The sequence below is a fragment of the Tenrec ecaudatus genome, chromosome 11 (genome assembly GCF_050624435.1).
Source record: "Tenrec ecaudatus isolate mTenEca1 chromosome 11, mTenEca1.hap1, whole genome shotgun sequence".
In the NCBI taxonomy this organism is placed as follows: Eukaryota; Metazoa; Chordata; class Mammalia; order Afrosoricida; family Tenrecidae; genus Tenrec; species Tenrec ecaudatus.
This window is the reverse complement of record NC_134540.1, coordinates 1,156,941-1,183,508: the sequence shown is the minus strand read 5'-3', so window position 1 is coordinate 1,183,508 and position 26,568 is coordinate 1,156,941. Positions and strand designations below refer to the sequence as shown.

General features: G+C 49.6%; 1 protein-coding gene across 5 annotated transcripts in view; it reads left to right on the top strand.

Moving 5' to 3' along the window:
* The window catches only part of NBEA (neurobeachin), a 514,531-nt gene that overhangs the window by 300,120 nt on the left and 187,843 nt on the right, over positions 1 to 26,568 (top strand). For all 5 annotated transcript variants that reach the window (XM_075562753.1, XM_075562752.1, XM_075562751.1 and 2 more), the window contains 2 exons: positions 6,819 to 6,927; positions 11,109 to 11,275. In XM_075562753.1, coding sequence (XP_075418868.1) covers positions 6,819 to 6,927; positions 11,109 to 11,275 — 276 coding nt within the window. The remainder of the gene's footprint in view (positions 1 to 6,818; positions 6,928 to 11,108; positions 11,276 to 26,568) is intronic.

Sequence of the window (26,568 nt, the reverse complement as noted above, 5' to 3'; positions counted from 1 at the left end):
AAAGGAATAAAGCAGACAAACACCCAGACTACTCAAGGACAAACTAGAGGAATGACAAAAAGACGACTTCCTTATAGATAAAGAGCATTAGCCAAGCGGACACCCTTACTGAAGGGTTGTGGGAGGAGACGAGCCAGTCAGGGTGCAGTGTAGCAACGATGAAACATATAACTTTCCTCTGGTTCCTAAATGCGTCCTTCCCCCCCTCCACTATCATGATCCCAATGCTATCTTACAAATCTGGCTAGACCAGAGGATGGACACGGGTACAGATAGGAACTGGAAACACAGGGAATCCAGGACAGATGACTCCTTCAGGACCAGTGGTGAGAGTGGCGATGCTTGGAGGCTGGAGAGAATGTGGGGAACTGATTACAAGAATCTAGGTATAGCCTCCTCCCTGGGGGAGGGACAGCAGAAAAGAAGGCAGGAGGAGACGTCGGACAGTGTAACATATGACAGAATAATAATTATTTATGAATGATGATGGGTTCATGAAGTAGGAGGGAGTGGGGAGGGAGGGGGAAAATGAGCAGCAGATATTAAGGGCTCAAGTAGAAGGCAAATGTTTTGAGAATGATGATGGCAACAAATGTACATATGTTCTTGACACAATGGATGGATGTATGGATTGTGATAAGAATTGTACGAGCCCCAATAAAATGACTTTTTAAAGCATTTGATAAGATAATGGAAGTACTATCAAAAAAGGCATACCACTGAAATGGCAATCATATCACAAAACAGGAATCATCCTGTATGTGTGAGAGAAGTCTGATCAGTCAAAACTCTTGCTAGGTTCGCTCTGAGCCCAATGAGGTGCGAGCCTGGATATCCCACCACTGAGCCATCTGCCTCAGGCAAACTCCTGAAGAATGGGTCTCTTCTTGGAGGCCAACATCATCTTGATTCCAACAGCAAGTAAGGAATGTGGAAGACAGGAAAGTCACAGGCCAATCCTAGTCTTAAATCCGCATGAAAACTCAAGCCCCAAAGGACAGATATTGTATGAGATGAGAGTGCTCCTCAGAGACAGGGATGGAGGGGCTCCATCTCACACACGTAAGACGAGTTGTCAGGAAAGACCTGTCCCTGGAGAAGGACATTGTGCTTGATAAAGTGGCGGATCAGTGAAAGAGGAAGGCCCTGGATGAGATGGGCTGACATGGTGGCTGCAGCACTGAGTTCAGACACAACAACAGTTGTGAGGATGGTGCGGTATCTCATTCTGGGCGTCTCGTCCGGGTGTGCACGGGTGCCGGCGCCGCCGCGAGGGCATCCGACAGCAGCAGCCGTGGTTATTGAGGAGTCGAGGAATGGTTCCACAGCGAAAGAATCGGATGGTGATGGTGGTCAGTGGTGGCGGGAAGCAGGTAGGCAAAAGGGGAAGTCAGGCTAGAGCAGCGCTTCTCAACCTGTGGGTTGCCACCCCTTTGGGAGTCAAACGACCCTTTCACAGGGGTACCCTATTCATAACAATGGCAACATTACAGTTATTACGTAGTCACAGAAATATTTTGATGGTTGGGGGTCACCACCACATGAGGGACTGTTTGAAAGGTCGCGCGTGAGGAAGGTTGAGAACCACTGGGCTAGAGGATAAGGCAGGGGTAGCGTTGGGTGAGGAGGAGGACAGTATTGAGCAAGGGGATAGCCAACAAATGATGAAGAGGAGGCCCGGCAGGCGGGAGTGGGGTGAGTCATTGAGAGCAAAACTGGGGATCTGCTCTGTCAGCCTTCACCTAATTCCTAATAAAGGTTTTAAAATCGCTGCACACACACAAAATCTAATTGAGCCCAAAGCAGCTTTGCATCAATAGTGTGTTCAACTGTGGTTCCTTCGACATGCCAAAGGTATGATCATTTCAGCAGGTACAGCAAAAATGCTTTCAGCAAACAAAGAATAAGAGAGGGTTTCTTTAATCTCAAAAAAAAAAATCTACAAAGAACCTGCAGCTTGATTTATAAGCTAATAAACAGGCGATCTAAACAGCGTATTTCTCTGGTGGGCATGAGCAGCCTGCTACTGCAGCAGGGGAGGGTAAGCGCACAGTTCCTTAGGGTAGCTGGAATATACATATTTTATTATGTTTAAATATCATGTCATCGTATTTTTGATAGAGAACGTTTTCAAGTGAATGGGATTAGGATGATGAAATGAGATTAGGAGTCCTGCCTCCTGGAAAGCCTTGTTGAGACACAGACAGGCAGGGACCAGTCTGGCAGTTGAGACACAGACAGGCAGGGGCCAGTGCAGGTTTTGTGCGTGTCTGTAGCTGTACCTACAGTCCTGCTGCGAGGCTGTTGGGGAGACTGTGTGTTAGTTCTGCCTTACATTTCCAGCGCAGATGCAGCAGGAAGACAAAGAACCAGGAGGGTGCTGGCTGGTGAGAGGGGGCTTGGCCTGAAGAAAATGAGGGAAGGGTGGGGAGGAGGGAGGTAGAAGGGTTAAATAAATAGAGATCGGAAGAAGCAACAAGCTTTTGAAACAGTATGTTTTTACCTGGGCAGTCAGGGTGTGGAGCCAGTGAATAGGGACAGAGCTGTGGGGTACAGTGGGTCTGGGTCAGAGATCAGTGGACCGTTGGAGTGGAAAGTGCAGCTGGTGATGGACTCTTCCCCTGAAGGGGGACAGGGTTGATCCTCCCTGGAGTTGGGGAGGTCACCTGGAAGGGTGAGCGCCCACTGCATGGACAGGTTTCCACATGGACGTGGCCACTAGATGGTAGGGCAAGTCTGACGGCAGATGCCTGACCGTGCACTGAAAGCCTTTGTCTGTAGACACGTGACTCTTGAGTGCAGGCACTGGGAGAGAAACTCAGAGATAATTGACAGCACCCCCACCCCACACACAGCCACCCCCAGAAGCCTCATTGCTCAACTCCTGGGAATGGTACCATCTCTTCCTGCTATCCTCTGGTAATCTGTTTAAATTCCGTAATCTCCACTAATAGGCACATATTAGATTTCCTGAAGGCTCTCTCCACCGTCAGCAGCCATCACACACGCAGACATGAATGGGGGTTGCAGGCCGAGGCGAAGGCTTTCAGCAAGACATGACGCCTTGAGTCGGTTCAGTGCATCTTCTCTGCTGGCTCGGTGGTTGTAATGCAGGTAGTCCGTGTGGCCCGGCACTCTCCAGCTGTCCTTACAGAAGGTGGGGGGCTTCCCTCCCAAGCATCCTGGTTCCTAAAGGGCCCCTCCACCTTGGCGGCCTCTGCATTTCCTGTACTGCTGGGGACTGTGGGCAGGGCTCTCCTTGCGTGTCTGAGAGCAGCCAGCTATAAATTTCTAGGGGGCCTCTCCACCTGGCCTGTTGCTCTGCAAACGGACAGGATGCCCACTGGTCCTAGTGGAGCAGACCTAGGTGCCATTGGGTTGGTTTCAACGCGTAGGGACTTTATTCACCACAGACCCAAACTCTCCACAGTCTGCACCATGCTCACAGCATTCCTGTGCCTGAGCCCATGGCTGCAGCCACTGAGTCACGCCACTTACCCAACATGATGTCCTTCCCCAGGGACTGGTCTCTCCTGACAATATAGCCAAAGGGTGGAAGATGAAGTGGCACCACCCTTGCCTCCAAGGACCCTGCCCATAGTTCTTCCAAGACAGAGCAGTCCGTCCTTTTTGCAGCCTGTGGTGCTCCGACCTTTCCCTCCAGCACCACACTTCAGATGTTCGTACTCCTTGTTCTGCTCTATTTGGTGTCCAAAGTTCACGTGCTTATGAGATCATTGGAAAGACCATGGTGTGAGTCAGGCACTGCTTAGCTCTTAAAGTGCCCTCCATGCTTCTCAGTGCTCTGAAGAGGGCTTGTGCGGCAGATTTACCTATTCCAACTTGTCTTGATCTCTTGACTGCTGCTTCCATGAGCATTGATTGTGGATCCAAGCGAGACCAACTCCTTGACAACTTCAACCTTTTCTCCATTTATCATGCTGTTACCTGCTACCCAGGCTGCCCTTGTCATCTGCCAGTACCACTCCCACTGCCCCTGGAGGAGCAGACTGGCTTACCCTAGCCCACCGTGGCCTGATTAAACCTGGGTCATAGCAGACACGACTCTGGAAAGAAGTCTTCTGAGACCCCTCTCAGGTTCAGAGCTGCTCGGGATCCACATGACTGCTGTGGACAGCCATCCACCTCTTAATTCTGTGGAAGATGGGGTACTGAGATTGCAAATGATTTGGGGGCGAGATACTTCCAGCACCACACAGAAGTGGGCAGGTAGGAGAAGGACGTGCAGGACTGGGCAGTGCAGGACGGAGCAGTGCAGGACAGGGCAGTGGAGGATGGGTCAGTACAGGACAGAGCAGTGGAGGACTAGGCAGTCAGGCCAGAGCAGTGCAGGACAGAGCAATGTAGAATGGGTCAGTACAGACAGAGCAGTGTAGGACTAGGCAGTCAGGCCAGAGCAGTGCAGGACAGGGCAGTGGAGGATGGGTCAGTGCAGGACAGAGCAGTGTAGGACTAGGCAGTCAGGCCAGAGCAGTGAAGGACAGGGCAGTGGAGGATGGTTCCGTGCAGGACTGGGCAGGGCAGGACGAGCCGTTGCTCCCTTCTGGCCAACCCAGGTCACTATCCAGGGGACTAAGCTCTTGGCCCGTCCGATTCAGCTGGATATTGCAGAAAGAACAAGCACATTCAGAGCTATCAGACGGACCTCAGAGACACATATAGCCTTTAACATGAGAGTTGGACAATCACTCAGGATGGTTTAAATGATTAAAAACTTGATAATGATGCCACATTATATATATATATGTATATATATATGTGTGTGTGTGTGTGTGTGTGTGTGTGTGCTTCTTCATGCTTATCATTGAGAAGGAGAAGTCTGCAATGGGCTCGCAGAACACAGAGAGGAATATGGGGGGAGTTACCAAGTTTGTGTTACATGAACACAGAAATTAAAGAACATCTGGCTGCTGGGATTGATATTGTGGCACTTGAGCAAGAAAGAAAAAGGGGCGCTCATTTCAGAAATGATCGGTTAAAAGATAAAAAGACAGCCTTGTTAATTGCCCTCGTTTGTTCTTTTTCTTTACATTTTAAGTAAGTAGCAAGACGTGCCATTTTAACTGGTTTTGATGTACCCGTGGCTGTGGGGCGGGGATGGATGTTGGCCCTTGCCCTGGCTCAGGGAATGTGGCCGCAGACAGATCTTCCCCGGCGTGAGATGGCCTGTGGATGAGTTACGTCCTGTCGCCCTGTTATCAAAGGAGGAAATAGGAAGGAAGCCAGTGGCCTCTGATGGTGGCAGGTTTACTTGGGCAGAGCCTCTCGGTGTCTGTCCAAGCCCCCGCCAGGCCCACTCAGCAGTGCTCTGTGCCTGCAGACTTGTCTGGGATGCAGGGGGCTGGGGGGTGGCTTTGGGCTGGAGCTCAGCTGGGTGTGGGTCCACAGCACCTGCCTTTGTTCCTTGAAGTTCTTTGAGTGAGGGGGCTGCCAGATTCCAGGAGAGAATCCCAGCAGAAAGAAAGACTAATTCTTGTGTCCTGGGCTCCTGAGGTCTGCTCACAGAGGAGCCCAGCTTGGGCCAGGCTAGACCCAAGGGCAGGGAAGGCGCCTCCCTGACTCACATTGTGTCCTTGCTGTCTTTGAGAACACACACACAGCCAGGCGTGCACCGACACACATTACTGAGTCAGTCACACGGATGTAGTTCTTGGAGTTGCCCCCACTAAGCTCACCCTCCTTCTCTGAATGCCCCCCCCTAGCATCCCCCATGGGCTCCCAGTGACCCCCACCGAGGACAGACCTGCAAAGACCGCGCAGAGCTCTCTCTGGAGTGACGTTAAGCGGTTATTGAGGGTTATGGTGACTTTGGGGGATATTTCTGTCTTAAGGTTTTCTCAGTAAAAGCAAAAGGTTTGTGCGATCTGGAGAGAAACCAGAGTATTCTCTTAGAGTTTTTTAAAAAGAGCCTCTTTCAGATGGGACAGTGAGCAGAGTCACACTGCAGAACAGGTGGATGGGTGCTGGCACCCAGAGCCCTGGGTTCACAGATGTGAAGCGCTGCATGTCACCCAATTCATGAGACAGGCTCAGAGCAGCAAGGACAGTGTCCTGCACCCACATGTAGGTCAAAAGGTGCAGCTTGGGCTCAATTTCCAGGTTTTAGTGGGAAATCGGCATGTCTTCCTCAGATAGGGCCTACCACCCATGGGCTCACACCCTGTGGGTTTCCTGGGTGTACCCATGTGTTAACATTCTACACACACACACACACACACACACATACACACGGGGGCGGGGGGACCAGCCAGGACTTCCTGTGGAGGCTGCAGCGTTGGTGGGCAAAGGTCTTCACCATCTGACGGATTGTGCTTCTTAAAAACAGCATGCATTTTAAATCAACAGCCTTAGCTCTTACGAAATAAACTCACCCCTTGGTGCATAATCTAAACTGTATTGCCCTGGTGGTGCAGTTGGTTAAGCTTTGGGTTACAGACTGCAAGGTTGGCCTTTCTAGCCCACAAGCGTGGAGTAAGAGGGAAGAAAGACGAGGCTGCCATGAAGATGGGCAGCTTTGGAAACCCACAGGGACAGTCTTACTCTGTCCTGCAGGGTCTCTGCGAGTCAGAATAGATTCGATGGCGTGGGTTTTCGTTTTGTCTTTAATTATACACACGAGAGACTTTCGAACGCCCTCTGTGGGGTTGCTAGGAGTCAGCATTGACTGGATGGCAGTGTTTGGGGTTTGGGCCCTTTGTTTTGCTTTTAATCTTCCTTAAGATTTAGATATTGCTGCTGTTTGATGGTGGAAACACTGGGGCCGTGTCACGGAGCCTCACAGGTTGCTCCCTCTGCAGGTTACTGTGCCACGCCATGAAGGACCACATCGTGCGTGTGGCAAACGAGGCTGAGTTTATTTTGAACCGGCAGCGGGCTGAGGATGTGCACAAACACGCCGAGTTCGAGGTAAGGCTTGCGGAGTGGGCTCCAGTCTGCCTTTCTGTGTCCGATTTACGGAGTCTGTTTAAAAAGACTTGGGGGCCGGGTGGGGAAAGTTTCTGCCAGTGTCAGGCTCGGCTCCAGTTCCCGTTCACCCGCATCCTCCGTGAAGAGAAGGCCCCTCGCAGGGCTGCGAGCCAGCAGACTGAAGACACCTACTTCTGTGCCTTTCACGGGCTTTGGGCAGATGCGGGGCAGTGAGCAGGACCCAAGGTCCTGAACCGTCAGTCGCGCTTCCCGCTGAGTAAGGTAGCCTCTGTCCGCTTGGATTCAGAGAGCACTATGGCTCATGTGCTCTTTCTGAAGCTGGTCATTTGTTCCTTGAAGCATGCGTATTTTAATGGTGAGCGGTGTGTCATTGACATTTCTTGACACGCACGCACACAGGAGCCCGCTGGCATGGAGTCCTGCACGCTCGGCTGTTGCCACAAGACCAGCACCTCAAAACTGCCAGCCACTCCTAGGCAGAAGGCCAGGCTTTGGTTCCCCATAAGATCGATGGCCCCAGAAGCTGTAGTTCTACTCTGCCCTGGAGAGCCCCTTTGAGTCCGAATCGGCCCCACAGCAGTGGGTTGTTGGTGTTTTATACATGAGAGGGCTTCAGAAAATGCATGTGAAAACCCCATTACTTTTCCATGAACTTTTGAAGCTGCCTCATGTATGTGACCAGGCCGAGTTTACATATACATACATACATACATATATACACACAAATACAAACACATCTCAAAAAGTTCACAGAAAAATAGGGTTAAAAGAAAATGAAATTTTTCTACACAGTTTTTGAAGCCCCTTCATAAAGGTTTGATGTGTTCATATATATGGAGATATAGTTATTAAAAAAACCCTAAGTAACCTGGGTAGAAAACAAATTATCATTTCTTTTTTATGTAGAAAAAAATTAAAGCACTAAATATTGCCTGTTAATATTTTCATTTAAGATGGTATTTTTAAATGTATACTATTTTAATAGTGTTTAACATTTTTCTATAAAGCAATCTAATTTCAACCATTCATTCCATTGACACATGGAATACTGAAGTGACTGGGACTTGACTTATGTCGACCCCACGGTGGCCTTGAAAATAATCAGTAGCTCCACCAATGTGTTTACCTGGTGTGCAAGACACCAACAGGGAAGGTGGGATAGAGATTGGAGCCTCCAGCTCGTTGAATGGTACATTGTGATAGAGTCAGTCTAGTTCTAGTGACTCTAGCTAGCCAAGAACCAAGAGCCAGACAGCACGGCCTGGCTTAATTCTGATGTGCATGCATGGCCACATCTTGGTTCGGGGAGGGGAAAACAGCAGACACTTGCCACAAGGAATCCTGACAACCTTATTTGGGGGAAAAAAAATAAATATTTTAAAACTTTGATAAAAGTGCATTTATAATGAAATGCTTATTAAAATTTGAATACTTATCGGAGCACTCAGGCTTATGGTAAGAAAAAAATTGAGTGAGTTGTTGCTTAAAGATTATGTTCAGGTATGAGGCATGTCAGAATTCAACCCCAAATAAGAATATTTAATGAACTCTCAGAGACTGTGAGTCCGTATGTTTTAGAATATTGACTGAAGTCCTGCATGATAAGTCTCGAGCCAGTCACACTTCCCCTGAAGACGTCAAGCTCTTTTGTGGGGAAGAGCCCAAAGGGTCCTGTCGAGTAAGGACATGCCTAACAGAAGGCTCCAGGGCTCAAGCAGCTAGACGACAGCTGTGAGCTTGGACACACCGTGCAGGTGAGGGTGGGCTCGTGACGCACGCACACACACACACACTCCCGAGTAACCACACACCCCTCTGTGTACTGTGCCCCATTTTCATGTGTGCTTGGAGATGGAAAGAGATCATCCAAGTGCACCCTCCCCTCACTGACTGGCTCCCGCCCAGTGAGGAAGCAGGCAGCTGGCTAACGGTTCAGGGACAGGAGGAGTTGATGTTTTTAGAGTGTCACATGTAAAACATCTAATTCTGAGAGTATCATTGGGTTTTAATGAATGCGCTTTTTCCAGTGCAAATGTTTGCATTTGTTTTGCTTTTCCCCCTTCAGCATCAGGAAATGTACTTGTTTTAGTGACTTCAGGGAGTCGTAGACGATCCCGTGATCTTTTCATTCCATTTCCCTCGGACCTTCTGGAGCCCTCTCGCGTGTGTGTGTGTGTGTGCGTGTGTGTGTGCGTGTGCGTGCGTGCGTGCGTGCGTGCGCGTGCGTGCGTGCGTGTGTGCGCGCGTGCGTGCGCGTGCGTGTGTGCGTGCGCGTGTGTGTGTGCGCGCGCGTGTGTGCATGTGTGTGCGTGTGCGCGTGCGTGCGTGTGTGCGCGTGTGTGCGTGCGCGTGCGTGTGCGTGTGTGCGTGTGCGCGTGTGTGCGTGCGTGTGTGTGCACGCGTGTGTGTGCGCGCGCGCGTGTGTGTGTGCGTGTGTGCGTGTGTGTGCACGCGTGTGTGTGCGTGTGTGTGTGTGACCAGGCACCTTGCCTTCTTGAATTGAACACTTCATATCAAAGTCCTGACTTGCTTCGAGGAACTTCTGGGGGCTCCTGTGGCCCCACAGCCTGGGACAGAGCGAGAGGCTATCTAACCTGAGAGAACGATCCTGCAGCCCATGGTCTGTCGTTAACCACTGTAATTGTTAAGGAAGAAAAATGGAAATTTAATTTCATTCTCCAATGAGCTAATGAAATATTAACCTCATTACTGAAGCAGATTATTGTACTAATTGGTGATTCCCTGTACAAAAAGATAAGTTGGCGAGTGAATTAATCCTCTTCGACGACCTCGGGTTATTCCTCAGAAACACAGGACCTGCAGCAGCCATGCTGCATTGCAGACGGACAGAAAGGATACCTTTAAGGTCCTTCTGGCACACAGACACCGACCGCCTGATGGATGGGAGCTAGTTAGTGAGCTTCTCAGATGGATGAGTCTTCCCTTCCCGGCCCGATCACTCAGACAAAAACGCTTACCTCCACAATCAAGCTTCTAGGGAAAGCCATGTTCATGGTGGACTCTCTGCTGCCAAAGGGGCCCATTGACAGTGGTGATGCCAGTGCCAGCGAGTCCACATGTGTGTGCCTGTGGCTGCCTGGGCAGAGAGGGGAAAGGGGAGCCTGGCCCAGGAGTTACTGAGTGCCACCTTGAACGTGTGAGACTTTAGATCACACTACACAGGATGTGGGGCGGAGGCCAGTGACAAGACAGGACTTGCACATGGCTCCCGCAGTCCCCGCCCAAGTCCCCATGCCCCTGGCTGCTTTTCCTGGGCACTACTTACCATGCACAAGGTGGACACGTACAACTCAAATGTCATATTTTTGGTGCATCCATCGTTACCAGGGGCACTGCCTTTCCTCTAAGTGAGACGTGCACAGAGTGCTGGTGTGCTGGTGGTTACTAACCATAAGGTCAGCAGTTTGAAACCACCAGCCATGCTGCTGGAGAAAGACCAGGCTTTACGGCCCATGACAAAATAATCATAAGTTATAAATTATCAAGGGTTCATGAGAGAGGGGGGAGCGGGGAGTGAGGGGGGGAAATGAGGAGTTGATACCAAGGGCTCAAGTAGAAAGCACATGTTTTGAGAATGATGATGGAAACAAATGTACAAATGTGCTTGACACAATGGATGTATGTTTGGATTGTGATAAGAGTTGTACAAGCCCCCAATATAATGATTATTAAAAAAAGGAAAAAAAAGAATTGCAGTCTCCAGAACCCACCAGGCAGCTCTACCCTGAGGGTCTCTATGAGTCAGAATCGACTACGTAGCCGGGAGTTTGTTTTTTAGAGTTGATATAATATTGGTTAAAATAGAAAGTAGATTATATGTTAGGCAAGCCACTTTTGTTTCTAAAGCTTTGCAGCCATTTATAGTGGAGGGGTGTGTGTGTGTGTGTGTGTGTGTGTGTGTGTCCGTCCGTCTGCCTGTCTCCTGGAAGCAAAGGCAGTCTTCATCATTCTTGGGTGAGTAGTGACATGGGTCTTCCAAGCCTGTGAGCATCCGCGATGAGGCAGCTGCCCCTTACTCTCCGACTGAGTCAGTTTGTTTGTTGTTAGTGGATTTGTTCTTGCCCTAAACTCCACGAGCCAGCTCTCCACCGAGTCAGTTGCAGAGCATCCTGGCATGCCTCTCTGCTGTCTCTCTGTAGTCCCAGTGTGCGCAGTACGCGGCTGACAGACGGGAGGAGGAGAAGATGTGTGACCACCTGATCAGTGCAGCCAAGCATCGCGACCACGTCACTGCCAACCAGCTGAAGCAGAAGATCCTGAACATTCTGACCAACAAGCACGGGGCCTGGGGAGCCGTGGCACACAGGTGAGTGGCAGCCCACAGAGGCACCTAGCCGCCAGGTGCACAGGGTGGAGAAGGGGTGCTCAGGACTGGGAGGTGGGCAGGAACTTGGAAAGGGGCCTGCAGAGAGTATTCACTGTGCAGGAGATGGCAGGGGCTCTAGAGTGGCGGAGAAGCTCCACTTCTCAAGCCGCTCCAGTGGAGTCACTTTGAGCTTAGGATCACGACGCGAGCCTTTTGGACTGCTACTTTTCATGTACAAACGGGAGTTAGGGGATCATAACTGGCCCCAGTCCTTGAGCCTTTGCAGAGTCAGTGGTTCCTGCTTATTGAATGTCTATTGTTCTGAATAAGCGCCTTCGACTCCTTTAAAAATCCAAAGTATGATGGAAAACAAATCAGCAAAGCGTGGTCCATAGTTTTCTCGTTGAGCTTTCCTCAGAGCAGTTTCCTCTAGTCATTCCGGGCAACGCACCAGTGAAGCCCGGCCCGGCTGTCTGGTGCGCAGCATCTGCTTGGTCTTTATTCCACACAAAGTCTTGCTTTCGAGAAAAGTCGTGGCGAGGCAGGTCTCCTGGCTTAGACCCCTGATGGGTTTCATTTGTGTCTCCTCAGTTGCTGTGTGGTCTGGTTTTGTTTTTTTGATCCCATTAATTGCTTTTATGAACTCTGTGGCTGGCAGAGTGTGGGCTGGTACTATTTGAGCAACGTGCTGTGGGTAGAGATTCCACAGCCTCGGGAAGAAGGTCCCCCAGAATGGAGTCCCGCCAGGACAGGGTATCGGGGCTGGCACCGCAGGGTAAGGTGGAGTTTGAAAGGCTTGGTTCGCCTTGCATTTTCACGCCTTGCTGATCGCACGGTGTGATTACACACGGTCACTGCTCTGCTGGACGTCGGCGGCGGCTCTAGACTGGCCACAGGTGGCCAGCCCGGCCCAGCTTTGCCACCATGGGTTAGGTTAGGCTGGAAGGTGGGGGGTCAGAGTCTGCCAGCAGCTCTGCGGGAGAATCAGGCGGGTTTTACAGAGATGGTAGCCTTGGAAACCCTGGGGGCCAGGTCTGCTCGGTCCTGCGGGCTGCTGCGGGTCAGACGGACTCCACAGTGTGTGCAGATGTTGGGTGTGAGCACCTGGTCTGTGTGTGTGATATCTGAATTGGGTTGATATATTTAGCTACCATCCTGGTGGCAGAGTGGTTGCAAGTTGGACTGTGGTCTGCAAGGTCAGCAGTTTGAAACCACCAGGCATTCCGTGGGAGACAGAGGGGCTTTCTACACCTATACCGAGTTAGTCTTGGAGACCCACAGGGAAGTTCTACCTTGTCCTAGAGCAGCGGTTCGCAACCTGTGTGGGTTGCAGCCCCTTTGGGGGTCAAATGACCCTTTCATAGGGTTCGCCTAAGACCATCGGAAAACACACATTTCCGATAGTCTTAGGAACCAAGACACCGCTCCTCTATCAATCTTCAGATGGGCCCACCCACATGCAGATGCACCACGAACCAGACCCGGCGTGAAGACTGTTACCCATGCTACACCAGGCTTCAAGACAGCATTTCATTTACTTGTCATTAGCAGTAAATATTTCACAGTATATAATTACATAGTGTTTTTTGTGATTAACCACTATGTTTTAATTATGTTAAATATGTAACAATGAAAATACATCCTGCATATCAGATATTTATATTATGATTCATCACAGTAGCAAAATGACAGTGCTAAAGTAGCAATGAAAATAATGTTATGGTTGGGGGTCACCATGTCATGAGGAACTGTATGAAAGGGTTGGGGCCTGAGGGAGGTGGAGCACCACTGTCCTGTAGGGTCACTCTGAGTGAGCATTGACTGGACGGCAGTGAGTTTGGGATTGTTCGTTGGTTTGCATAGTTACAGATACAAACGAAGTCCACGGTCACCCTGAGCATTCCCACTCGTGGAAGCCCTGTGGGCCTGAGAACAACGGCCCCGGTGGGTTCCCAGGAAGGTGAACGTCATGAGAGCAGACTGCCCACCCTTCTCCAGCAGAGCAGCTGAGTGTGCAGTCCCCACTCCAGGGAGGCTCACGGCCCAGCACTTAACCACGGCATCACCAAGGCTGCTTTGTCACATCTCATCTGGCCATAGCCTTTCCCTGCTGACAGTGCTTTGGTTCAGCTGGTAGCTTTGAATTCAGGAGGGCATGCAAAATGCACCCCACTCTGGCTCAAGGGCGTCATCTTGTGATGAGGACACCGCTGAGGGCTCCTGGGGCCCCCCTTCCAGTCGGGAGCAGACTGTCCCTCGTGCACATTTGATCTCATCTCCTGTGGCCGCCTCCACAGTGTGCCCTCACTCGCCCCACTTCCTCTCTGCATTTCCTGCGTCCACTCCCCCGTCCTTCCTTGCCCCCTGAGCGCTTTCTTGGGGTCCATGCTGCCCTTCCGGTGTTCCCAGGGGTGCGGACCGTGGATCTCCTTTGTGTTCTGTTCCCCTTTCGACCTGCCTGCTTTGCTGTTGGCCTGAGAATGGAGTCGGGGTATGGGGTTGGGGGCTGGGTAGGGGGGCTCACTTTCAGACTAAAGGGTGAGAAGGGCGGTAGACAGGGCTTCCTCCAGGCTCTGTCTGACAGTCCAGCCTGGCGTGTCTCATGGTTTTTATTTTTGTTCTACCTTTTTCACCCACTCTGTTCTGGACCTCACTGGTGGTGGCCAGCACCATCTAGTTCTTCCGGGCTCAGCCTCATGGAGTCTGACACTGGGGTGGCCCAGCAGTGCACTGGACAAACTGTGTCTTTCCATTTTCATCTCCCTTCCTTCTTTCGGTGGGAGAGACCAATTGTTGCCCCTGGACGCTGAGTCTTTAAGGTAGATAATGTGCCCCCCCCTCCTCAGTCTTCCTTCTTGTTGGATCAGCGAGTCAACCCTCTGACCCAGCTCGTGGCTGAAGCGCACCATCAACATGCTGATAGCGTTGGGATCGGAAACCCTCATCTCTGCCTCCGCCCTCCCAGCTTCTCCACTTGTGTCTATCTGTCAGAGCCCTCCTGTGGTCAGTCAGCAGCTCTGTAGCCCACCATTCCATGAGAGCTCTTTTCCAAAAGACGAATCATTTCTTAACAGTGGGAATGGAAACCTACTTATTGTTATGTCTCTTGTATCAAATATGCATTAAACCAGAAGGAATTTCATCCCTGTATGTTCAACTTGGTGCTTTACAGAAAGAAAAAAAAATAACGGTTAATTTACACATAAAATTCACTTTCCCTTTTCTCTGTTGACTCATTGGCTCTAACATATTCTCGTGTTTGAATTAATGTTATTTATCTTCTGTCCTGTGGGGTAAATGCTAGAATGTGAAAGCTTTTAAAAATGTCTGCTTCAAGATTTCATGCTGAGTAGCAGCCAAGCTCCGGCTTAGATCAGAGCTCCTTTGAGGCGAGGATGGTCAGTCTTTGAAAAGGACTCCGTGCTTGGTGAGTGGAGGGTCCCAGAGAGAGAAGAAGAGCGCTGGGAGGTGAACTGACGCAGGGCAGCGAAGATGGGCTCAGCCTCATCCTGACAGTGCGCCTGGTGGGGCGGGGGCTGCCTCCTTCTGAGTCAGTGCCGCCCCCAACACCGCCAGCCAGAAGCAGCGCTCGCCTCGTGCAGTGAGCTTACACCTCTCCTCTCACTGCAGCTTCGCTCCTGCTTGTCTGCAGCTAGGGCGACCAGGACAATCCAAATGAAACTCAACTCAAAAGATTTTAATAAGTCCCCGAGCTTAGGGCGAAAAAAACGCATGAGTGAAAAAAAAAGACACACACATAAGGACCCTTGGTGTGCAGTGATTCAGCACTTGTCTGCTAGTCAGAAAGTAAGTGCCAACCAGAGCGTCAGCCATTTGCGCCCACCAGGTGTGCCACGGTGAAGGTCTCTGTGTCTATGAAGATGGCAACCTTGGAAGCCCCATGCAGCAGGAGGTCTCCTCTGCCCCATAGCGACACTGTCAGTCACAATCACGCACGCTTGATCCCAGTTTTATTGTACTTTTTATCTGAAGCTACACTGTGGCGAGAGTGTGCTGCTCATGTTCGTTGTCATTCACCAGTGACTGCTAAGGAGCCCTGCTGGCGCTGTCGGTAAGTGTTGGGCTGCTTACCACAAGGTTGGCAGTTCTAACCCATCAACCAAAGGACCAGGCTCTCTGCTCACGAAAGATTGGCCGCCTCAGAGATGCTTGCGAGGGCGGCTTTGAGGCTGGAGGGACTGCACGGCTGGAGGGAGTCTGGGCGGGGAGCTCACTGTTCCAGTGGAGTGCCGTGAGAGAGGCCATCCTCCTCACCTCACCCTGATGCAGTGGGAGCCCCAGAGAAGCTGACATTGCCTCCGCAGTGCTTCCCCGGTAGTGTTGGGGTGGGCTTCTAATCTAGATCAATCGGGCTTGTCCCATTGCTGAAACTCATAATGAACCACTGCACACAGTTGTTTAAAACACTGAATTCACCGCGTGAACGTGAACCACAAACCCTTTGCTGGTGCAGCCAAGATCTGGAAGCCTAGGGGCGGAGAACAGGATTGCTCAGCGTTTTGCAAACCCAGGTCCTGAGCTGGCCAGATGCGGGAACCAACGCCGTGGGCAGGCTGATTGAAGGTGCCAATGGGGCTGACTGGCTGAGGCAACAGCCCAGAGGGGGCTAACAGGATCCAGGTCTCATGACACCATCCTCAATGTCTAGAATACAGTCAGAGTGACCCAGAAGAGCAAGAACCATGAAAACATGGCCATTCCTCAAGGAGAAAGACAACGTCATTGGCCAGCCCCGGGATTTGCCAGGTTGCTGGAGTACCTGCCACGTTGAATCCACAGGCCAGCAACTCAACCACACCCTGTGATAGCCACGTCCCCAGAGAAAGATGGAATCCTGCTTCCAGTGATGTGGACAGCAGAAGGTTCGTCAGAGAAATGGGATGTTTACAAACAGGATCAATAAAAGTGCAGTCCTGGAATCAATTCACTAAGTGAATGTACTAGGGAAGATGACACAAAAGAGGTGATGATTCAGGGTCATGGCGAACATGTCCGACAGACCAGAATTGCTCAGGAAGGTTCCAGGGCTGCACATCTGTACAGACTCAGACTGCCTCCATTTTCTCCTTAGGAGCAGCTGGTGGGTTTGAATGGCCAGCCTTTTGGTTAGCAGCTCAACACTTAACCCACTAGACCATCAGGTTCCTTAGAGCTGAAGAGATCAACTAGAACCATACGGTTAAGGAGAGAAACAGAGTTGGTTTTTGTTTTGTTTTTTTAAGTACAAATGAACATAGCCCCAGGCCCCAGTGGATACTCTCAACCTCAGCCTTAATAAGCTAGAAAAGAAGAGCTTCTAAACCCAACAAAAGCAAGAGGGAGGAAACAATAAAACCAGAGTAGAAGTCAGTGGAATGAGAAACAGAGAAACAATAGAGGAAGTCCAAAAACCAAAAAAAATGGCTTCATTCAAAAGAGGAGTAAGTGTGACCTTGCTCTAGTTGGGCGGCTGAGAGAGAAACAGGGAACACAGAGAGGAGTCCCGATCAACAGCCCCCACAGTTCTTCAAAGAAATGGAAAAACAAATGACCAACTTTATATGGAAAGGAAAGAAACCTAGGATACATAAACCACTATTAAGACATAAAAACTGAGGTGAACCAGCTGTCATCTAGCTGAGAAGCAACAAAGCCCACATGGAAGAAGCACACCAGCTTGTGTGATCACGAGGTGTCAAAGGGATCAGGCATCAAAGACCATATCATTGTGTGCCCACCTTCTCGATTCGATCGCTGAAGACAAATGTGTGCATAAGCAAAGGTGGTGAAAAAGCTGATGATGCCCGGCTATCAAATGATATAGCATCTGGGGTCTTAAAAGCTTAAAGGTAAATAAGTGGTCATCTAGCTAAGAAGCAACAAAGCCCACGTGGAAGAAGTACACCAGCCTGTATGAACATGAGGTGTCCAAGGGATCAGGTATCAAGCATCAAAGACCCAGAACAAAAATCATCATTGTGAAGGACGGGAGTGCAGATTGGGGACCCAAAGCCCATCTGTAGGCAACTGGCTATCCCTTACAGAAGGGCTGTGGGGGAGGAGACGAGCCAGTCAGGGTGCAGTGTAGCAACGATGAAACGTACAACTTTCCTCTAGTTCTTAAATGATTCCTCCCCCACCACTATCATGATCCCAATTCTACCTTTCAAATCCAGCTAGACCAGAGGATGTACACTGATACAGATAGGAACCAGAAACACAGGGAATCCAGGTACACAGGATCCCTTTAGGACCAGTGGTGAAAGTGGCGATACCAGGAGAGTGGAAGGAAGGTGGGGTAGAAAGGGGGAGCCGATTACAAGGATCTATATATAACCTCCTCTCTGGGGGACGGACAACAGAAAAGTGGGTGAAGGGTGGTAATCTTATCAACAAATGGTGCTGGAATAGCCTGTAGAAGAATGAAAGGAGACCCATACTTCACACTGGGCACAAAAACCCAAGGTGGATCGAAGGTCTCAGTATAAAGCACACAATTATTAAAACCGCCAATGAAGAAATAGGGACAAATTTAAGGAACCTTATACAAGGTGTAAACACACTAGCGAACCTAACGAAAATTATCCACATGCTATAAGACAAAACAAAGACCTGGGACCTTCTAAAAACACTTATGCACAACAAAAGACTTCATCAAGCGAGTCAACAGAGAACCCTCAGACTGAGAAAATATTCAGTAATAATGCATCAGATAAAGGGCTAATCTCCAAAATCTAGAGAAAATATCTTAATAAGAAAGCTACAGATAATCCAATAAAAAATGAGCACAACACTTGAATTTACCAAAGATGACATGCAGGCAGCCAACAACCACATGCAGATATGTTCTACATCATTATCAGTAAGAGAAATACAAATTAAAACAATAGTGAGATATAACCCCACACTGACACTTTAGGCAGAATTCAGTGAAACAGCCTAAGAAATGCTGGAGAGGACGCAGAGAGAGGGAAGCTTTGACATTGCTGGCAGCACTGTGGAAGTGTGCAGCCGTTATGGAAACCAGCACGGCTCGCCCATGAGTGCAGCTCTGAATGCCTGGGGACCCAGCAAGCTCTCCGGGGCATGTACCATATATACTCGAGTATAAGCTGACTTTTTCAGCACTTTTTTAATGCGGGTTTTGTGGCAAAATTACCATATATACTTGTGTGTAAGCCGAGTTCGGGTTATACAAAGGTCAGTGGTACCCCAGTGAGGTGTAACATCTCACTGCCCCCCCCCCTTAAGGTAATGGAACTAGTGCCCTTTATTTCGTAGGTGATTGCCGTTTCTCCGCTGTTCATTCAAAGCTCCGCTGACACTGCAGGGCTTTGAATGTTTGTTTACTCACATCTAACCAATCAGAGGCGTCCTATGATGTGTATCTTTGAATAAGCCTTTTAAATACCATGTGCGAAGGATGTGGCATGAATGGATGTCATCTGGTCAAGCCCGACTGACAAAAGGAGGAAATCTCATGACGCCTGACATAGAGTCAATAGCAACGTGGGTTCAAAATGCATGGGAAGACATTCCAGAAGACATGGTGTGACATGCCTTCCAGACATGTAGTATTAGCAATGCTGTGTATGGCAGTGAAGACTGCGCTTTGTATGAAAATGACAGCAGTGATGGTGATGACGGCGATCTCAGGGAGGACAGCGTCTATGATGACCTCACACCAGCTGAAGCTCTGCACTGGGATACAGACGATGATGAGGAATCCAGTTTTGAAGGATTTCAACTCTTTACATTTTAGCTTGGTGGCTGGTTGCTGATTGAGCTCAGGGAATAGTACTCTTAAGGTATCATTGTTGCTACCTTATTGTTTTCGTTGAACCTATTTTCCACTTACCGTGCTGGTTTACTAATGTTAATTGACTTGTTGTCCTTTTATTTATATTTTTACATTTAAAATAAACATTTAAATACATTACCCCACTGATGTCTCAATTTTTAGTAATTTTATTTTCACTTGTTTTGATTATTGAAACTCACCAATAGCTTCTGCATTTTCCACCCTAGGCTTATACTCGAGTCAATCAGTTTTTCTGGTTTCCCAGGTAATAATTAGGTACCTTGGCTTATCCTCAGGTTGGCTTATATTCGGTATATATGGTGGGTGATATTTGGGTCAGCTTATACTCAAGTATATACAGTATACCCAAAAGGAATTAAAACTATAACACCAGCAGACATCTGTACACCTTTACTTATTGCAGTAATTTCCACAACAGCAAAACCATGGAAATAACTAAAAACCCCAACTGTAGAGGAATGGATAAACAAGCTGTGGTCCATTCACATTATAGAATTTTATGCATCAATAGAAAACAAAAACTCTCTTAAATATTGCAAGACATGGACATGACTCGAGAACATTATGCTTAGCAAACTCAATCAACCTTATAAAGATAAATAATATCACCATTGTTATAAGAAAAATATAAAAGAAATGTAGTAAATTGTGCACTAGTCGACAAGCCGTTAGGCCTAGAGGAGGTCAGGGGTAAGTGCAGGAACAAGGAAAAGGAGGGACAAAAATATGACAGGTTTAATAAGAATAGATACATGGATAAATAGATCATTAGAATTAATTAATAAATTTAATGTGCTCCATAAAAAAAAACAGCAAAACTTCCAGATCCCTTGCCCCTCAGATGTAAATGTTGCTCTGAGAGGCTGAAGAAGGAGGAGAATAAACTGAAGTGGACTTGGGGTCCTTAATGACAAACAATTTCATTTCAAATATACAGAAAAATATACGGAAAACTATAAGTTGCCAAAATAGTAATAGGAGGAGTTATCACAGCAGACCCTGTCAACTTCAAGGGGGAGTACAGGGGACTCAGCAGCTTAGACAAAATGGCTCAATTCCTTGAATGACAAAAACTTAAAATTCACTCAGCAGAGCTAGGTCATCAGAACCATGTAAACTAAGTTGAATTAGTAGTTAAAGTCTTCCCCCCACACGCAAAATCACTCGCTCACTGCTGCTAGGCCCATCTAGTTCTCTGGCAAATTCTGCCAAACGTTTAGGAAAGAAATAACACGAATTTTATATCGTCTTTTCCAAAAATAGAAGAGGAAGGAATACTTGCCAACATTTTTATTGGACCGGTGACTCCATTTTACTGAAGCCAGAAGAGGGCATTACAAGGGAAGGAAACTATAAACCAGCATCTCTCATGAACATAACTTACGAACTCTCAGCAAAGCATTAGCAAGTGAAATCCAACAATATGTTGGAAAAGTCACTGCTCAGGACTGGGAATTTACAGCTAGTTTAACATCTGATACTCTGTGTAATTTGCCTATTAACACACAAAAGAAGAAACACTACCTAATCACTAGCGTCGTCCATTAAAATTCCCTTGTAGCCACCACTCCCTCTGTGATGGACTGTAATTCTGGACTCTGTACCTTCTCTTGGCTCAGACCCCAGTTACGAGGGAGCATAGGCCCTGTTAGGGGCTAGGTGGGGTGAAACCCTGACCTTCAATAGCCTTGGTTCACACCCTCAGTTTAGTTGGGAGCATCTTTCAGACTACTGTACTAGAAGGTGTAACTTAAGATACCATCCTTCTTTTGGTGTGGTGTGTGGTGTGGTCGGCTAAAAGACAAAAGCCACATGGGCACCAGCGCCTTTCCTCCGTATCTAAGAGCTACTGGGACATGGAGAGAAATCCAGGGGCCTTTGGGAGAGCACATTTGAAACCTCTGCCTGAACGGAAGGAAACTGTCCAGTGCCGAGGCACCAGGATGGTGACATGGAGGCTCAGGAGCAGCATTGAGACTGTGGGGAAGCCCCTCTTCATCTGGCCCCAGACCACGGGGCTTTGAGCCACAGGCAGAGAGAGGCCAAAGCCAAGGGAGCACATGGCTGAGAGGCTGAGGCCAGAGAGACTTGACTGCTGTGGACCAACGACTCTCCTTACCCTCACCTGTGAGTGTGGTCTGTGAGTTCCGCGTGGGCACTGCAGTAGCTGTTGGCACCCAGCATGGGAGAGTGCTGTGGAGGGCGTGGCTGGTGCCAGAAGGAAGCATGGAGCGTGGAGGCATGTAGGAAAGCCCGAGGTGGTTAGCTAGGCCCCTTCCCCGTTCTTAACTGCACCGGCAAACCTACCAGAGGGGGATTCAATGGAATTCCGCATTCCTTCATGGGAAAGGGGCTCATCAGTCCATGCATGAGACAGATAATTTCCTTGACCAGATGAAGGACTTCTACAAAAAGTGTAGTTTGCTTCAGGCTTGGGATGAAAAAGGGGGGCACAGATGTCTGCAATCAGCAGCCCTCCCCGACCTCATCACAGAAACCCGACCTCGTACAATGAGGCAGCTGACGTGAACATGAGGCCCACTGGAAGACTCAGCTGAACTGGAAGACTCAGCTCTGTCTGCAGGGAAAAGTCCCCCCTGACCCCATGCCACCCCCTCACCCCCCACCCCTGCCAGGGCCTGCAAAGCCTCTCCAGAACTAAGTGGGGTTTAAAAAGTAGTAAAATGCAAGACTAAACTGTTACTGTGTATATTAGCTTTGAAAAATCAGAAATTAAAAGCACAGCCCCTTCTAGAATAGCATCCAAGAAGGAAGCTCTCAGGTCTCCATTCAGTGCACATTGTAAACCCTTGATGAAAGAACCCGAGCAGCTGTGACAGCAGCGAGAGCATGGTGCGTGCTCCTCGCAGAAGGCTGCCGAGTGGTGAGGCAGCAAGTCTCCCCAGGGAGGCAGGACTGGTGGCACACAGCCACGTGAGGCTGGACTGGCCCTTGCACACCTGTGGAGTGAACTGATAGACCAGGAAGCAGCAAGGTGTAGGTCGGCAGCTATGCGGCCAGTGGCATTTTCAATTCAGCAGACAGATGATCCCCTTGTCCACATACGGTGATGGACTAATCAGACAGCCATCTGTAAAACTTGAACTTGGTCTACACTGCACACATAATGCACCCCAGACTGAGACTTAAACTACTCAGCTCCCATGCTTGGAGAAGAGACACCAGGAAGGCCTGTGGGCTGGACGAGAGACAGGCATGAGATCCGGAGCACAAAGCTGGCCACCTGCTGTCTTCAAGAGTGACACATGGTGTTTGTGGAAGACGTTGGGAGAGAGGTTTTGAAAATCGTGAAAAACAAGCATCGTAGTAAGAAAGCAGGCAAAATGGGGGAACAAAAAATACTTTTTACCACAGATGATATATATATATATATGTATGTATAGTAAATAAGCACTTGAAAAGGTACCCGATACCCTTAGCTATTAAGGAAACGCAAATTAAAGCCATATGAGAGGCTGTGACAGGCCTATTAGAATGGTTAGAATTAAAACAGAACAAAACCCTCCCAATGCCAAGTGCTGACAAGGATGTGAAGCAACTGGAACACTGTTGATGGAGATGCAAACGGATACAGCGTCTTTGAGAAACAGCCTGGCTGCTTCCTACACAGTCAGCGATCCACCTCACCTGCGTGGGGACAGCCCTGCCCCTAGGTAGCCGCCCAAGGGAAACGACAAAAGCTCATGCACAGTGCGTACTGGTGGCCCAGATGGAAAGCAACGTGGATGTGTCTCACCTGGTAAGTAGAGGAGCAGACTGGCAGGCCCATGAGATGGGCGGCTACTCGGCTAGGGAACGGAACCTCCGAGCAATTCTGCTAAAGGGAGGAAGCCGGGCACCGCTGACCGGAACACAGAGGGGAGAGTTGACTAGAAGGGGCCACGCACATTAGAGCGTGATTGGAATGAATCTTGGCTGTGGAGTGAGTGCCTTGGACATATGTCAAATGTGGTAACACTAGACGTGAGAAGGAGTGAATGTTGGCTGTACAAGAATTTAAAAATGAACTATTAACAAACTTTAAATGATACAGAAGGAAGGGTTTTTCTAGCTGTCTCTGCCTGGGATTTGCCACACTATTTTGGTTTTAATACCAAGCATTACAAGATGGTATTGCTTGTTTCCTGTTTGAAAGTTAGACAAATTCCAACTCACATTTTCTCAGCTACTTCCATGCGCACACAGATGGCGCCGTCGTCCAGTCTGAAGAATAGAAACTGGATCTGTTTTCTCTCCAGTGATTGTCTGTGAAAAGGTCACTTTTCATTGTTGGTAGATGCCATCGAGTAGGCTTCAGCTCACTGGGACCTTACCCACCACAGAACGAAACGCGGCCCACGCCACCCTCACAATGTTCCTGTGCCTGAGCCCATTGTTGGCTGAAGCCACTTGAGGGCCTTCCTCTTTGTCGCTGCCCCTCCACTTCTCCAAGCATGTCCAACATGCGTAAGATCAAGTCTCGCCATCCTTGCCTCCAAGGAGCACTCTGGCGGACTTCTTCCCAGATCCTTATAGCGGTCCATGGTGCTTTCCATAGGCTCCTCCAGGACCACACGTGACACACATATGTTCTTCTATGGTCTTCCTGAACTTTAACACGCATGTGAGACCATTGGAACTCCTGGGGCTTGGGTCAGGAGAGCCTTAGCCCTCAGAGTCCCATCCTTGCGGTCCGACACTCTGAAGGCGGTCTTGTGCAGCATACTGGCCTCATGCACCTCGTCACTTCATCTCCTGACTGCTGCTTCCGTGAGCACTGGCTGAGCATGCAAACAAGGTCAAATCCTTGACAACTTCAACCTTTTGTCATGATGTTACCTTTCAGTCCGCTTGTGAGGATTTTGGCCTTCTTTAGATGTGTCGTCATGATTTTAGGTACGTGGAGTCGCTGGGTGGCCCAGCTAGCTGAGTGCTATACTACTAACCGACACGTGGTGGTTCGGATCCATCCAGAGGCACCTCAGAAGCAGAGGCCTGGGGTCTGCGGTCCCTCGAGTCAGAGCCGCCTGGAGCACCCCTGGTTTAAGTAACTGTCTCCTGGTGGCTAGAGTGGGGACTCCACTTACTGTGCACACCCAGTTAGATCCCCTCACCCCACTCTCGCTGCAGCTGTCCTAAGACACACAGCCGGCATTTCCACATCCCTGCCAGCCTCCAGGCCTCGTGTTCCAACTGCTGTCTGAGGCAGAAGGTCAGACCTCCCTGACCTACAGAGCGGATGGAGATAGATGTGGGCGCTGCTCAAGGTCTGGGGGACGCACGGCTCTAGGACGGCGTTGACTTCCCCGGTGACTCGTGGCAGTAGAAATGTTCACCCAGGCGTTGAAACTGAGCAAACGAACAAACAAAACAAACAGTCATGGAGTCAATTCCAGCTTGTAAGGCCCCTACCACTCACCACTGCACCGCCAGGCCTCCTTGAGTTGAGACTAGAGCCCCAGAGTGCCTTGTCAGGAGCCATGGTGGTCTCAGCGCTATGTCTTGTGAGGAATATATGGTGGTCTCTGGATCGGTCTTGCTGGTTGCATTGACCCGTCAGTGGGACAGGATGTGGAAGATACGCGTAACTAAGTGGATCAGGTGGCGGAGCGTGCAGTTAGTCAGAGACAGTGGAGATCATGGAGTAGGAAAAGAGGGGGTGGCTATGCAGGAAAGAGGAGTGGGACTGAAGAACCAAGGCGTGGAGGTGACAGGCATCTGCAGACACTTCTGAAAAGGAATATGGCAGAACGTGCTTTCCCTGCATGCAGCCCAGGGCGGAGCCAGGCGTGGTGATGGAGGTTGGCAGTCTGGGCCTTAAGGGTCACTAGGCTGAGACCTGTAGGAACTTTTGATTCCTGCTGTTTCTTCGGCACCATGCCATGCATATATGTGGGTGAAATACATGTATCTGTATAGTACATATGTGAAATACGGGTATGTGTATACACAGGTAATGTGGAGATTGGTGGAAATCGAGCTAATTATTTTAATAAGCCTCTCCAAGGAAGCTGAGTCTCACAGTGCCCAGTCAGTGGGGTTACCCGCAGCTCAAAAATGCTGGCCCTGGAAGGACGCTGTGAACGAGACCCCACATAACTGACCCCAGACTGCTGGCGTGGCCTGAAGAAAGCCACACCTCGGCGATGAAAATGAGTGCCTTTCCTTCGCGTGTCCCCGGTCATGAGACCCCACCTGCAGATTTTTCAACATTTTCCACAGGAGCCTGGCCTCCAGATGCATAACCGCCCTCCCTCCATGCCTGATTGGGCTACTAATTAATATGGGTGTTGATCAAACTGTAGAAACGTGTGTGTGTGTGTGTGTGTGTCTGTGTCTGTGTGTCTGTCTTTCCAAGCCCTCTGGGAGGGAGGGTTGTTGGAGATGACAGGTCATTAGGTTGTGAGAAACAAATCACTGCATTCTTTTCATGTGTTGCTTTTTTTAATCAGCTCACTTTTTTAATTAGAATTTTCTAATTGAAATTTTACTACGTTCCCCAAAACAATATGTTCAGTGACTCCAGCGTGCAGTGTGAGCCGACAGGAGCTAAGCTGTGGCTCCTGGAGCCTGTGTGCACGGGCCTCAGTGGGTCCTGCCTGCAGGCCGACCGGCGGAATGCAGAGGGGCTGCTCCCTGCTCAGGAATGCTGACGCCGGGTGCCCCTTGCTCCCTGCATACGCAGCTGCACGGCCGGTCCCTAGAGAGCTGTATTTTGAAGCCATCCTTCATGACTATTTATGTGTATGGCATTTTACGTAACGGAGCGAGCCCTGTGGAGTACAGAGACATGCTTGTTTGCTGTCGTCACGGCTCACTTCATCCTGAGGCCTGAAGACGAGGATGGAGAGGGCAGGGGCTTCCCGTCCTGCCCTTACGAGAGGGAGGGCCGCATAGCCCCAAAGCAAACCCAACCCCCCACCCCGATTCAGACTCACAGCCACCCTGCAGGGGGGGGTGGGGGTGAGAGGCTTCATCGGTCTCCCTCAGAGCTGCTCCTGGGTCTGAACTGCTGACCTTGCCTTCCGCAGCCCAGGCTCTAGTCCACACTGCTGCCTCTGGCTCTCACAGCTATCGTCTGTTTCTACCCTGTAGGAGAGGAGGGAGCAGCACCGCAGTGGTTTCCATGGCGGTAACTCTACCGAGTGTACCGCCTCGGCGCTCCCCAACAGCCCAATGTGCACAGCACCAGGGCGGCGTTTCACAGACACACTCCGCCATCTCACTCCATGTTTTAAAACAACCAGCTCACATCCTCGGGAAAATGATTCTTCGTCACCGTTGTAGGGTTGCTATGCGTCAGCCATGACAGTAGCTTTAGAGGTTGTGGTTTTGGTATTGCAGTGGGTTATAAATTGGGCTGTAGTTCAAACTCACCAGTGAGAGGGAAAGACGAGGCTTGTGCTCTTCTAGAGATGTACAGCCCTGGAAACCGCGAGGGGAAGTCTGCCCTGTCGTACAGGGTCGAGAT